Raw genomic sequence first — 16219 nt, forward strand, 5'->3', positions numbered from 1 at the left:
GGGCTAATAATTCAGACCCTGTAGTTTTTGGTTTTGTAAAATATTTTTGTTTTTGTGTGCAGAGTAAGTAATGTAGGCATCTAAAGTAAAACTAGGATGTTTGGAAAAGCTGTGTTATGATTTTCCACAAGTATGGAAAACAGCACTTGGGAAATATTTTTAAGAAATTACTTTTTTTATTTACATCTTTTTTTTTTTATCATCTGTATTGTTGAATTAAAACCATCTAATGGTGAAATAGAAATTGTTTATCATTTCTGTGCACTGATGCATTTCAGCACGTCAAAAGAAAACGTCAAAATCTTTTATCAGATAAAACCAGACAACATTTTATTTGATTGCTAATGGTCATAGAGTTAAGTGAGAGTAACAGAGCATTAAGAAAATGATGAAATAAAAAACACAAAGAACATGAGTGTTTTTGGGTGCTGGGTGGGCGTGGCCTAACCTCAGAGACAGCAGCAGCGGTGGTGGTGATGCCTGATTGGCCATTAGGGAGGTCCATCATTCCCTCACCAGCTGACTCTAACGAAGGAGACGCTTCTTCATCATCATCTTCATCATCTTCATCATTCTCAGCTGCAGCGATGCCTGGACGGCCCTCTGAACACAAACATACAGAGAGTGTTTACATGCACAGTTAAGCTCAGTTATAGTAGTAATTAGGCGAATGAAGAAGGCTACTGTCCTTGTCCTAGTATATGAACAGTAGAAAAACCTTCTATGGTTAGCTTACAAGTTAGCGAGCAGTAAACTAGCTTGACGTTAAACAGCAAAAACATGGGCAAACTTAAAAGCCCTGCACATTTTATACTTATTCTGCACAATACTTTTGGTACATACGAGATGAAAACCAGACAGCTATGGCAAACAACAAAGCAACTTCTGCTGTGCTTAGAAATTATGATGTTTAACATCAGGGCTAAAAGGCTTGCGTTGATGCTGTGAAGCAGGCTCAAAGCACCGAGTCCTGTCTGGTCTGACTGAGGTGTTTACAGCGCCTTTATCAAGTTTTCACCTCCTTGGATGTTTTACTCCTAAATTCATTTTATAAAATCAATCATGGTCAATATGATTTGGATTTTATTCACCCCCTTCAAGTCAGTATTTATTAGATTCACCTTTGGCTGCAATCACAGCTCTGAGTCTGTGTGGATAGGTCTCAGGCTTGCACATCTGGACACTGAAATTTTTCTCCATTCTTCAATGCGAAACTGCTCAAGCTGTTAGGTTGCACAGGGAATGGGATGTGAACAGCCCTTTTCAAGTCCAGCCACAAATCCTATTGGACTGAGGTCTGGGCTTTGTCTCAGCCACTCCTGAACATTCCCCTTGTTAGCTTTAAACCATTTCTGTGTAGCTTCGTCTGTATGCTTCTGCTCTGCCTCACTAGAAAATAAATCTTCTCCCAAGCTGTAGTTCTCTTGCAGACTGCCTTATATTTTGACAGGTTCATTGTACCTTCTAGTTTTACAAGCCTTCCAGGGCCAGCTGAGAGGCATCCCCACAAAATGATGCTGCCACCACTGTACTTCACAGTGGGGATGGTGTTGTTGTGGTGATGTCAGTGTTTGGCATCATGTCTGATGGTTTCATCAGACCAAAGATCTTTTTTCCTCTTGACCATGGAGTCTCCCACATGCCTTTTGGTGAGCTCTAGTCCAGATTGAATCTGAGTTTTCTCCAACAGCATCTTCCTCTTTGCCACTCTCCCAAAAAGCTCTAACTGGTGAAGAACCTGGCCAACACTTGTTGCCTTCAGAGTCTCTCCCATCTCAGCTGCTGAAGCTTGGAACTCATTCAGAGTAGTCATAGGTGTCTTGTCGGCCTCTCTCACTAGTCTCCTTCTTGCACGCTCACTCAGTTTGTGAGGACGGTCTGATCCAGGCAGATTTACACATGCGACATAGGGCTGCAGTAATAGATTCTTTTTGTAGTCAAGTACTCTATCGATTCTTCTGACAATTAATCAAGTACTCTAATAAGAAATATTGCATTTTTTAGATCAGTTACTTTAGCTTTTTCAAGAGAAGTAGTACTAGACAATGAGAAAAGAAGCTGGGTCCCTTAAATGAACTATTTCTATATTAAAAATGGGTTTTAACAGGTTCTCTAAAGGGAATATAGTTTACAAAGTGCAATGAAGTTCTGATGACAGTTTACATTTCTTAAAGTTAAAAGGAAAGGAAGTTAAATAACGACATTAGATTAAGCCATATTTAGGGTTTTAGGGATCATTCACCAGGAATTGTTTGGTGCCAACACTTTATTTCTTTCATTGTAGTTTATTTCTATTCTCCAAGTTGTCATTAAAGTAAAGAGAGACTGAATAATGTTAGAATCCTCTATTTTAAGCATGAATGTAATATTTCACATTATAGCAAGAATAAAGCTCCATCATTCACACAGCGGTCTGATAATGTCTGAATGGTGAACCTTTAGATTACAGGAACATGGTCTGTTTTTCAAAAGGGTGGTAACTTTCAATTTTTGCACATTTTTTTGTGAGTTCATCCACCATAAAATAAAAATATGACCTTTTAAGACCATCCACTGACATGGAGAACACATTTTAAGGGATAAAGCTGCCTCTGTGACCTGGTGAATCCTGACTCTATGATGATGAACTTTAACCTACTTCATCTCTGCCACTGTCTGCGGCAATAAGGTGTTTCTATTTTATCGGTGTCATTTCATTATCAATGTAAGTCTTATCAAATCTTTCAGGATGCTTAACATTATGAAAAATGCGCTGCAATCAAGACGTCAGTGTGCTGAATTTTAGATAATTTATAATTCAACGTATAACGCGTGCACGCGGAAAAGAGAGAGAGAGAGAAAGAGAGAATGAGGGAGGGAGAGAGGGGAAGCACCAAAACAGGACTTGAATTGTGAAGCCTGACGATGTTCTGTAAAACTGTAAAACTCAAAGATCTGCGTAGGATTACAGGTGCAGGCGTTGTGCCGTTTGTGCCATGAAGCTGCGGCCAATGGATGCGTAAAAACGCAGGACGAGTGCCTGTAAACATCACTGCATCTCTTTCTCTTCCCTCGTAATTTTCACGCCTCGTATCACGCATGTTGCGTTGTAGTAACAGCGAAAACAAGGGCATTGTGCCACACAAATAGCCGTCCGTGCGAAACAGCACGCCACGCGACACACGGCGCGATGTCCTGGCTACAGCATGGCCGTATGTGGATACAGGACTGATTTAAGCGAAGCCTCGAGGCAGATAATTTGCCTCGAGGAATTTTTTGAATCTAATTGCCCGAATAATTTGAGGAATCGTTTCAGCCCTAATGTGACATATTCCTTTGTTTCTTCATGATGGATTTAACTGATCTCTGGGGGATGTTCAGAGCCTTGGAAATGTTTCTGTATCCATCTCCTGACTTATTGCCATGCAGTGTTCTTTTGTATTCACGGTGTAATGGTAGCAAGGAATACTGATTAACCAGTGACTTAACCAATACTACAATCACTGAGACACATTCCCTGCACTCAGGTGAGACTACTAGCACCGATTGGCTTGAAAAAGGTCAGGCCCTTTAAAGGAGGTGAATATCTATGCAGTCACTTATTTTACATTACATATTTGTATTTTTACTTTTAAAAGGCAATGCAGATGTCAACTGACACTACAAAGTAAAGGCTGTCTATGGTTATAATTATTCAGTCTCTCTTTGTTTCTTTGTGTTTCTCCATGAGTCTATGGTGGGAGGGACTAGGAGACAAGGAAAAGAAACAACTGAGGAATGAATGATCGCAAGTTGCGGGACTTGGGATGCACTTTAAGTCTTGGCAGCAGAGACCCGGGCTCCAGACTTCATCACAAGTGCATTATGTTTGTACTGAGGCCCTCAGCTCACCTTTGATCAAACACTCAGAACAATAACATCACCTCCACATCTGGTGTGTGTGTACTCACCATGAGTGTGTCAGATGTTCATGATGGAGGAGCTGTTAGCTTGTTACTGTCACCACCTGTCTGTCTGAGAGGCTTTCACCTGTCTGAGAGAGAGAGAGATCTTCAGTGTGATTCATTCAACAGGAATATTTACTATAATATTATCACAACAAATGTATTAATTAAGAGAAATATCTTAAACCCTGGTGGGCTAGTTTATTTAAAAAATTGACCTACTAAATGAAAAAAAAAACCCTTAAATATGCCATTTTTTATCAATCTTTAAATCAGTCCTTGCAGTTCACATCATTAAGAGTGAAGCTTTGGCTCAGATCAGCCAGCAGGTGTCTCACTGCTCCCACACACACACACACACACACACTCACACCTACACACACACATACACAGTGCTGCTGCTGGAGTGTCACAGTGTGTTCAGCCTGGCAAACACAGAGATTTCTAAAATCTCAACCAGCCTGAAAGTCTGACAAACCCCTCACATGACGACAAATACAGCCAGATTCAACACATTTGTATTTACAGTGAGTGGTGTAGAACAAGATGACCAACACAGCACACCACATACTAAAAGATTTATTCACCCACAACCAGAGTCTACGTTCTCTACATGGGAAATATCACTCTGCCAAACATAAACCTTGGAGCAAACATGCTACATGTGGCTGGCTGACAGCTGCATACATCCATTGCACTAAGAGCATCAGTCTGACTGCTCTTTGTCAGCTGGACTGTGACACTACACTTGTTTTCATCTGGTATAACTTCACCAACTTTCATGGAAGATGAGAAACACTCATCTTCACGCAGGAACCAAAATGAACATGTTACAGGACATACACACTCATGTTGTTGCAACAAATCAACAAGTCGCTCCTCCATTTCTGACTCCATCTTACTCTAAACTTCACTATCATCCCCCTTTGGGATGCATGATATTATTAGCATGATAACAGTATTGGCAGATCTTAGCCTAGCTAATGAAGGCTGGGCTTTCCCGAGTTGGCCTGACTTGAACTAGCCACCACTTTCACTGAAGCCTCAACTCGTTCCTCTAAAGCAGTGATACTCAACACGTGGCTCCTTGGTGATGATTTGTGGCTCTTACATGTCTTCATTTGAAATATTATTCCCCCAGAGCACCTTAAAAAAACGGAGGCATTGACCTCAGTAACTGTTCATTGCAAGTCACATTAATCAGTTTGTTTCCCACACTTATACAGAAGACTTTAACTGTCAAACTCAATTGTCAACCTCATTTTTTGTCTGTATATTTCCATTGCCCTTATTCCCATTTTGCCCCTTTTTAGCCACTTTTAATCCCTTTTTACTGCCTTTACTCCATTTTTGCCCCTTTTCTGCCATTTTTTGCCTCTTTTTGCCCATCTAATCTGCCTTTTGCAATTACATACCCCTTTTTTCCCCATTTTGCCATGCTGTTTTGTGCCCATTTTCCCACCTTTTTGCCTATTTTGCCCCTCTTCACCTATTTTTCCCACTTTTTGGCCTCTTTCTGACAATATTTGCCACCTTACACTTAGTTTAGTGCCATTTTAACCCATTTTGACCACTTTTCAAAACTTAGATTGTAGTTTTTGCAAAGGTGTTTTTCAACAATTTGGCTCGTTGGTCGAGTAGGGTTGAGTAACGCTGGTCTAGCGCGACTCAGCTCTGTCACAGTTAACTCCAGCCTAGCTTAAACAATCAGCATGTGTTCGAGCATGGGATGTAAGAAGCCCAATTCAATCGATAGTTGAAAAGACGGTACTAAATGTGAAAAAACACATTTAGTATCATCTTGTATGTGTTCCTATAGCTGCAGTTCTACTGATCATCACAGAATAATGGACTAAAAATAGATAAATGACTGACACAGGCAAGCATAATGTACATTATTTTGTCCTTATTCAGTAAAGAAGTGAATAAGTCGAGTCAGCATCAGAACATATATTTTCTCATTTTTATCATGATGTGAATTGGATTTTGCTGTTCCTTGAATTCCCCCGGGGATGAATAATTTTTTCTTTTTTTTTTTTTTACTGAATAGAATGAAATAAATCTAGACATGCCCAACCTGTCAGAGTGAAATTAAACTCATTAAAAAAGAATTAAACGTTTTTATTCAGCAGTGTGCAGTCACCTTCAACAATAAATCCTTTTGTTAGCTAACTTTCTGTTCATAAAACTTCAACTAGACCAAAAGGTCGATCCTTTTACAAATCCTGGAATCCTTAAATTATTCCTTCAATCCGTCGTCCAGCCTGCTTGTAGCGGTGCTCTAGAGCCACGTACCATCAACCCAGTCGTCTTTATATTTCATACATTTAATTCATTATTTTACAAGAAATCCATCTTCGTGTGCCATTCCTTTATGGAAGAAATAAGGGAAAAACTGAATTCATGAAAGTTTGACCAGAGATCATTAATCTCTAGAATTATTCATAAATGGCAGAGTAGTGCATGGTTGAACTGTTTTTGTGAGGAACGAGTTCTAGCACGTCGGACACTTTGTTGAAGCAAAGCTAGACTTAGCCGGACAGCTCACCTGCTCCGAAGTAGGTTAGTTCTGAAGTCTACGTAACCATGGTTACTCAGAGTTACAAGGGGTTATTAAGAGTCAAATTATCCACCTTAATGTAATGAAAGTCCAACTAAAATAAGACAGACCAACCAAAGTAAGCCAGGCCTAGCCTTTAACCCACTTTGATGGAATACCCCTCTGGTCACTACTATGTGTCTGTTGTGTTTCCTCCTCCATTCAGCTTGCTTTTTGATTGGCTGTCGTTCCATGTAAAAATGAACAGAGAGCATGTCTTGCTATCCTTGGTGTTCCTCAGAACACAACAGGATTTCTGATTGTAAATATTGAACAAATAAAGCATTTTCATTGAAAATCTGAGTGGCTCTGACATCTTCTAAACAGAAAGTTCTGGTAAAATAATCTTTTGAACCTGATAGTCAGGCCTTTGCTGACTAGTTAGGTAGGGCATGATTTTTATTTTTTATTTCTAGCGTGCACCTGCTGAATAATGAAGCTGTATGAAGACAGGCTCTAAATGTATTTATTAGCTACCTGCTAAAAGACATTCAGAACATGTCAAACTTTACCTCACAAAATCGTTGATGTAAGGAAACGTTTACAATACTGGATCTGACTGAAAAGCGTTCAGTCTTGTAGACACACCTTTATGTTGTTGTTCCTCTTTTAGCTAACCTACTTCACTGCCTAGAATAACTCTTGTTATCTCACAGGGGAGACATCTTTATAAACCTTTGGAGCTTCTAACCTCCCCTGCACAACGTTTCACTTTCAGTACCTTGTCTTGTTTTTGTATTTTTAAAACTTGCAAACAAACTAAACTAGAACAGCTTTCAGAGTTTCAGAGCATGCACAGAAGAGAAAGCAGCCTCATCAGACCAACACTGAGAACAGACAGTAACAGTGAGTTTTCAGTGGATTATACACGCCACACTGCTGTTGTGTGAGTAACAGCTGTTACACGTATGTACATATTTACTGTAGTCTGTGCGTGTTTATGTGTGTTTGTGTTTGTGTCTGTATGCGTGTTTATGTCTGCACTCTGAGCTCTGTAAACCCCCCCAGCAGCCTTCTGTCATCCTGATCCTGGACCTGTTCACACCTACATATGTACACCTGCAGCTACACTGCCAGTTTCTTTTATTTTGTAGCATCCATGAAGACAAAACCATAACCCAGAATCCACTGGGTCAGTGTCCTCGCCCAGGCAGAGGAGGGCAGAGAGACTCACAGGCTTTTAATATGGCTCTCAACATTCACCAGAGGCCAAAGCCCGAAGAGTTCTATCGTGACGAGAACTAAACCAGAATCCATACCGCCACTGGTCACATTTCTGCCATGTGAAGGATCCACTGGGTCAGTGTCCTCGCCACCAGCTTAAATGCATGTGTTGTGTTGTAGACATAACTGATGCCACCACTAGCATAACAGAGTGATATGTGACAGACAACAGCGCAGTCAGTGTGCCATCATCAGCATGTTTTGCTCAAGCATTATCCGAGCAGCCGGGTAACTACCTGAACATCATCCAGTCAGGCTGTAGGAAATAATGTGCAGCACAGGAAATGAGTAAAATAGCTTTCTTTTAAGATCTATTATCTTTCCTATTTATGCCTTTATTAAGACAGAAGGACAGTGGATGGAGTACGAAACGGAGAGGAAAGAGTGGGGGAGACGGAAAAGAAGCAGGACCTAGCTGCTAGGTCATCTGTGCTCCATAAACATGCTTTTAATTGAAACAGTGATAAATCAACCAAACAAACCTTGTGGGGTGAGAGACTGAGAAGATGTGCCATCCACCAGCGAGCCTGTTCTACTAAACGACTCTTTAATGTGAGCATCTGTAGCTGGCTCCCATTTGTGCCAGTTTCCTGTCCTCTTTACTATGTTGCGTTTTAATCCATGTTTAAAAATGCAAAATGGAGCCGTTTAGGAGTCAAACAACCAGCTCTACTGAGCTGAGCCGAATGATCTGGATCTCTAAAAAGAAACGAAATTCTCATCACAGCAGACCGAGGTTATAATAGTTTGGGATTTTTTCAAGTTTTTATTTCTATTCCGTTTTTAATTTCTTTTATCGATTTCAATTTAGTCTTAATCAGCGTTTACTGCTGGTTTGTTAGTTTAGTTTTTGTTTTTCAAAAATGCTTTGTTTCAGTTTCGTGTTTATTAGTTTTACTGTTAGTTTTAGTTTTTTCGGATACATGTCGGGGCTGAGTGAGCGTCATACAATTTTAAAAACATATTCAAACAGGCTACTCTAGGGCTGGACGACTATGGCAAAAATAATCATCACGATTATTTTGATTGATATTGAAATCACAATTAATAAACACGATTATTCACTGATTTCAAAATTTGAGTATTTTTTTGAACCACAACCTAAAAGAACAATCAAAACTAAATTAGTAACAAGTAAAATAACAACAATATATTAAATAATAGCAATAAAAAACAATAAATAAAAATAAATATCCAATCTACATGCACTCCTGTAAAACTTGCAAAATTTGCAACATGCAAAAAACACAGCCAGAAACACAACCCAAAAATATTCTTTGAAGCACACATTAATTGTTTTTCTTCGATTATAATGTTTTTATGATTTTGAGAAGCCATAATTGAAATCACAATCAAAATTCAATTAATCGTCCAGCCCTAGGCTACTCTTCACTTTTTATTTATTTGTTTAAAGTTTATGTTTGAGTAAAACTCCAGACATAAAACTAACACTGTGGGAAGTCTTAACCAATCAGATTAGGCCATTTTACTCTCCCCAGACTCTGGTGTAGGTGTCAGTCAGTCTGGTTGTGTCAAAGACTTAAAATTAAGGATACTTTGTCTCCATTTTTATTTTAGTTTAGTTAGTTTTGTAAGCGCGCTATAAAGTTTTAGTTTTTGTGTTTTGGAGTAAAGCTTCGTTTTGATGTAGTTTCAATTAACTACAATGATTTTTGAATTTTAGTTTTAGTTATTTAGTTAGTTTTAGTTAACCATAACAACCTTACTACAGACAGGGTGGACGGACATCGGCAGAGGAAACACATGAAAGATCAGAGTTTCATGATCTAAACCATGACAAAACTGAACTTAACCGAACCGGACTGCTTTGTTTTGTGGCACTGTTCGTCCAGGCGTTAGACGGAGGCTTTTTAATTCCTGCCCACTGCTGTTTCTGTGATTTTTGTTACTTTTATTGTATTTGCATGCATATTTCACTACTTTTGGGACACAAAAGTAGCTACAGAATAAAGTTCCAAATGGCTCTAAACACAGTCATTCTGTCGCAGTTCTCTTTGGTAGAAATCAATATTTGCCTCCCAAAGAGAGTTCTCTACTGCCGTATGCAAAAAAAACCCAACCTGGGTGATTTTGGGCCAATCCCATTTCTGCCCCTTAACCTTTGCCCCTTGAAACAGAAAGGTAAGGGTAGGGGTGAAATGAGACGCCACTTGATTGCTGTTCATCATCATTGCTGATAAACAGCTGCGTCATCAGAGGTGAGGGTAAAGCTTCGACCACCTCCTTCATACTGTGGATCACCATGTTAATCTTCTCCATTTATTTATACAGTTAACAGCTCTGGTTTACAAGAATGCATACCAAAAATACAAAAACTCCCATCCTTGGTAGCTAAAGACTGAATATAAGAGAAATCACAACTGTCATATTTTCTATAATCATGTATGAATGCCGAAAACTGTGACTTTTATGCACCTCCTTCATAGTCCATTGTGCCATTTCACAAGTGAATGCAGTGCATGCTGGGAAATTCATCATATCCCTTGGCTTCAAGTGTGGTCCTGAAAAACTTCGTTTCAAGGCCTGTGGAGCCCTCGGCTCTTGATTCAAGAATTGGGACACCCCTTCGCCTGACGTTAACATGCAAAGCCAAGGGGCAGGCTGAGATAGGGGCTAACGGGGAGAAATGGGATTCACCCTTACTTTCTGGCTTTTATGATTAAATATGAGAAGTTCAACAGTTTTGGAAGTGAGTTATGCATTTTCATTGAAGAGATGTTGGCAGGTCCAGTGTCAAGACCAGAGAAGTTGATCAGTCCTACTTATATTGATTACTGTGCTGTGATTGGCTAGTCAGTTTTTGAATTAACAAGCAGCTGAGAGGTAAACCTGATAGAAGGTGTAGATTTGCTGAAGTAGTGCGACATGTCTCAGCTGAGGCCATCTAAAATGGAGGACTGTCAAATAAAAATAAGATCTTAAAAAAAATTCTAAACATTTATTTAAAAGCTGAATGAGGTTTTTGACGTTTCAGTGATTGGATATCCTGAAAACTGACTGTTAGGGTTTAACTGTAGAGGACACACACGTTTTTAAGGCTTTCTGCAGTGTTCAGCAGTAACAGCATCTCATGTATAAAACATTTACTGTACCCACACCCTGTTAGCTCAGCAGCTGTGATGTTTCAGTGAAACGTGCTGCAGAGAATAAGTAGGTCAGTGTGTCAGCCAATCAGAGAGACAGGTACGCTCCTCTTCATCGCTGTTAGGTACACTGGCTTCCACCCCCGTAAAATCTCACACGCTCTCTGCTGGTATCTGAACATTTATGGGTGTTCTTACCCTCTGATCGGGACAGGGACTGGGGGGGGGGGGGGTTATTGATCTGGAGCCAAGAGTGGTCTGATTGATCCAACACTCTCTCTCTAATAACCTGCACACACACACAGCGGGTGTCACAGCAGGTCGATGGTGTCTGTCACTCAGCGGGTCTCTGATCAGAGGACGGTGGCTCTGTAGGGACATTATGTGTGTGAGCCATCAGCTGATGAATATGTATGTCTGCTTGTTTGTGTAGAGCATGGAGACAAGAGGAGGTGTACTGATACACACTGAACCTTTAGATCAAATCCAGAACAGGAGGCTTCTCTGAAAACTCAGGCTGATATCAATGATTCTGTTCAACACTTCTTCAGGTGAAACACTCCTAAAATATCAACAGGTTCTTTCACCTTTGACCATGAAATCAGCTCACAGTGTGTGCCACAGGTCACTGTGTCTGTCCAGTAAAATCTCTTCTTGATTCAACAGTGAGAAAGACCAGATGCCAGCACAAAATTGGCAGATGTTTGTACACAGGGATGTTATCAGACAATACCAGTGTTAAATTGCTGCATCTCTGAATCTGTGGGCCACCCACCCGACATTTTCACCTTGTTTTTTAATCCTATTTAAGCACCATATGCATGCACAAGACAGATCTCCTTTCGTACATCCCTCCCATAGATGCACCAATTAAAGTGTCATGTTAGAAAACATGATGCAGTCATTTTATAGCAGTTTCTTGCGACATCCAGCCTCCTTCCAGCCTTGATGGTAGAAATACGCTACATCATCAGCAACTATTGTTGGGGTTTATATTGCTTATTAAAGAAAGATCATATTTCACTTTGAAAATCCTGAATCCCAACATTTTCTCTGAGTCCTGTGATGTCAGGCAGAAAGGGGGAAAATACTTTTTCACGAAACTGTACAGCACTTTGATTCAAAGGGCCTTAAAAATAAATGTATCATGATTGTTATGTTATTAAAAGAGCAGGAACACAAAAAATAACCATAGGATGAACAGCCCTACTGCCCAAGTACAGTGCCATTCTGTGGCGGACACTACTCATCATCACCATCATCATCCCTAATGTCAGCAACATTACTAAAATCATCACCATTGTCAGCAGCAGCACAAATATGACCCCCCCCCCCCTTCATTATTAGCAATGCTGTGATCGCTACTATTTAAACCTCGCAATTTTAACTTTCCTTTAACTTGACCAATCATCTTAGCCTCTGCCCCCTCCCAGTCCTGCACATCAGTATCCTCAGAGTAACCTCTTTGTTATCAGCCGAGAAAGCTGTTGGCACAAAAAGCTCACATCAACTAAAACAAACTACTTATGTTTGTGCGTGACAGTTTCCTGAGGTTTGACATGAGAGCAAGAGCAGAGCTGGATCAATCACTTCTCCTTCCATGCTTGTATACTGGGGTGTGGACAGTTATCCAGTTCACTAACCTAACAGAGCAGTAACAGCAGCTGGACACCGTGCATGTAAACACACTGGTGGACTGATTGGTTCACTGTAAAACCACAACAGCAGAGTGCCTGTGTGAGGGTGTCAGCACATTAAGCAGAGGAAACCCTTCAGAGCAGCTCAGGAAGCTGATACCATCTGTATGTGTTCCTCTATGAGTCTCAGAGGACTCGACCGGGCAGACCCCTGCAGGACGGACCCTCCTCACCCACACCAGTCAGTGTTTGCAGAGTGAATGGAGGAATCTGCATTCAGCTTTTCAATATAAATAACCTTGAATCATTCAATCCGATTCTGAAAATAACAGACAAGAATTCACAAAGTCTAGATAAAATCAACAGGCATGTTTACGGGGATTTTTACACGCATATATTTTGAGACCAGATCAGCATGTAAGGGGGCATTTTTAAAAACAGAGTTTTTCTGTGCATTTTGGCCTTTTGTACACAAAATCTGCATTTAAGCTCATTGAAAATGCAATTTTTTGAACACTCTTTCCTACAAATATTGGCAGGATATTTTTTAACTCATTGAGTGCCATTGACGTATATATACGTCATTTAAAAACCAACGCTTAAGTGTCATAGACATATATATACGTCAAAGTGGTTTTTTTCGGTGGCTGGTACAAGGGGGCGCTCTCACACTCCCTGTGAGTAATTCTGGGGCTTCTTGGATACGTAGTCAGAACACTACAGTCGGAAGTGACGGTAGATCAAACATCAGCGGTGGACACCCTGGGGTCAAAGAGCAGAGCGATTGTTACAGAGGTAATCTGAGCTAAAAGTTCTAACTTAGACACTGGAAGACACTTTAAACTTTTGCCTGAGAAATCGCTTACACACTGAAGCCGACACTGAACTTAACGACAGCGAATCCAGGGATTGGCGCTTTTATTCATCTGGCTAAAGAATGCTGCAAGGATCCCCCCGTGTGTCGGAGAAATAAGGCAGCCTCTCGCCAGCTGGATGCATACAGCAACAAGCTGGAGAGGACGTGGGTCTATAGGGAGGTCCGGGGAGGCCGTCCAGTTCCAGAGTGTGAATGGCATAGCAGTGACTGTAAGCACTGTTATTTATTTTACAATAAAATAACATTTGTAATACAATTTTCAGATGTATTTTATGTCATTGAAGGCAAAATTATAACATTCAAATCACTGTTTTGCTTGACAGACTCTCTTTCACAAAAATGCATTTTTCTCAGCTTTCTAGAAAAAAAAGTGTCTTTTTGGTGAAACTAGCCTCTATTCAACTTCAGATAAATCAAGAACGGAACAAGCTACAAACAAACGGTTTTTCCATGATGAAATAGAGAGTTTCTTCTTTCATTTGAGCTATTTGGTGTTTTCAGAATCATAGTACAAAATATTCTGTGGGTCTTGAAAGATGACTCAAAATGGCCAAAAACGCTGGCACTAGGCACTTCCCATTTTATAAAAGGGCTGGCCCTCAATGAGTTAATATTAGCTGATACCAAAATCATTTTTGTTCCTGCGTGTTTTTCTTCATACAAACAAGAATAGAATGAAAAAAATGATCATCTCCTTCTATATAGAAACTGATATGAAATTTGCTATTTGAGCCAAAATCTCAACATCTTTTTCTACATCGTGCTTCCCTAGCTTGACGTATCTAATATTGTGCTTGTCATAATACAGAGTGATTTCTGACTTAGATTTGTTGAACACTAAAGATGAGGAACCTAAAAATAATTGCATATTAAATCACAATACCGGGGGAAAACAATCACAATTAGATTAGTTTCGTACATCATTCAGCCCTAATTGATGAGCTAAAATGTCACTGATTTCAGGTTTTGAAAAGGCAGAGCTGGGTACTTATGGAATCAGGTTTCGTCTCCATCCTTAACCCTTAGAGCGCCAGCGGCACGGTTAATAATTATTAATTGCAACATCTTGCAATTGGAGGACAGCCCCTCCCACAATGCATTGCATGTAAACATTACCCTCAATTAATAATCCAGAGTTAATTTCGTCGACTCAAACTATGACTAAAACTATTCATTTACAGCCTTTTTTTCCACCTTGACAAAAACTAGATGAAGACTAACAAAAATAGATCTGTGAAGACTAAAACTGACTAAAAGTAAGTTTAGTTTTCATCAAGATGACTAAAACTAGACTAAAATGTAATTAAGTTTTCGTCAGACATTCAAAATCTGTGATGTTTATTCCCTGTGGGTAAATCTGTCAAAAAACAACGCAGCTGTATCTACTCTGCCTCTCAGCTGTAGAAAGCAGGGACCCCAGGTTTGGCAGGGTGCAGAGAACACACTACCATGACTAGGTACCAGATTTAGGTAAGAAAATAAATACTTGGACTAAAAGTAAAGACTAAAATGTGAGGACTTTTGTGGACTAAAACTAGACTAAAATGTTTTGAGTTTTCATCGAATACAACTAGACTAAAACTAAAAAGGGTAAAAACAACTAAAATGGGACTAAAAGTAAAATGCATTTCATTTAAAGATGAAAAATAAAGCTAAAATTTAAAAAATTAACACTGGTTGCGTCTCTACTGCTTAAAGGAATGGCACAAATAAATCTAACTGCAAAAAGTGCATGGACTATTTTTGTATATATGTTGATATTTTGAAAACCTTTAGTCCCAGAATATTTATTTATGTCCCCAAGAGATGGAGAACAAGTGTGTGCAAAGAAAATGCTTAGTCACTGATGTTTACTGTGTGTTATCATTAGGAATCTTTGAGTTTCAAAATCCAATTTGTTTTTTTTTTTTATTTTGTCTTTAGAGTTCAACCACATTTTAAAATTCAAGTGAAGTTACTGCAGTAGATATATTCTTAAAGCCCAGGTTGTCCTGAAAAAAAGATGTATAGAGCTTAACTGTGCACCACAGGGTTGATGTTTTACAAGCTTTTTAAGAAAAAAGTCCAGACGAGACATGATGGTGAAAAAATAGCTGCAAGCTCTAAGGGTTAATCTACAATAATCTGGACAAAGTTTTCTCAATACCAGTCCACAAGGATGAGTACCAAAATCTGGGTCAACATGGTACCAGGAGCAACACATTTGAAACGGATCTGAATGCTTCATTTTGGATTTGCATCCCCCTGATCTAACACCATGGCATTCCAAACATAAGGCAATGAAAACATTATACAACTGTATAACATGTGCACTCGCTTTATTTCAGCAGAGCATGAACAACCTGGTCTTGCAGTCCAGAGTAATTTCTTTGCTGGTGTTTTCCTACCAAACACACTCTCACACCGACTGACACACTTTCCTTTTGGAAGTTAAACTGTTTCCTTTTTTATCCATGTTCTATAGGCATCTTTAAAGATATTACTCTGAACTGTGTACAATACCAAGGTAGATTTTGTTTTCCTGCTGATTTTCTAACACCCTTTTTCTGCCCTAAAAGTATTAATTGGGGCACTGTTTAGGCACCGATTAAAAGTATTGATTTAGCACTGGTATCAGTAAAAACTACATGATTCCCAACAGTCTGTCTCCCTATTGTTCCCTGTCTAACCCTCTTTATCGTTGTCTTGTTGTGTGCAGGCTTTGCTCATTGTAAACACTGCAGTGAAACAGAGAGTGATTAGAAAACTCTCCTCATCCTGTGACATATCCAGTCTGCACAAATAACACAAACATGTCTCTATCACACACTTTATCTCTGACCTCTGTCCTCATCCTGCCCTCTGATCACACACAC

General features: G+C 39.6%; 1 protein-coding gene across 2 annotated transcripts in view; it reads right to left on the reverse strand.

Moving 5' to 3' along the window:
• The window catches only part of ralgps2 (Ral GEF with PH domain and SH3 binding motif 2), a 140273-nt gene that overhangs the window by 105239 nt on the left and 18815 nt on the right, over positions 1 to 16219 (reverse strand). For both annotated transcript variants that reach the window (XM_041791516.1, XM_041791515.1), the window contains exons 2-3: positions 3930 to 4012; positions 449 to 603 (exon numbers count right to left, since the gene is read on the reverse strand). In XM_041791516.1, coding sequence (XP_041647450.1) covers positions 449 to 508 — 60 coding nt within the window. In that variant the 5' untranslated portion in view covers positions 509 to 603; positions 3930 to 4012. The remainder of the gene's footprint in view (positions 1 to 448; positions 604 to 3929; positions 4013 to 16219) is intronic.

This window comes from Cheilinus undulatus, linkage group 7 (genome assembly GCF_018320785.1).
Source record: "Cheilinus undulatus linkage group 7, ASM1832078v1, whole genome shotgun sequence".
In the NCBI taxonomy this organism is placed as follows: Eukaryota; Metazoa; Chordata; class Actinopteri; order Labriformes; family Labridae; genus Cheilinus; species Cheilinus undulatus.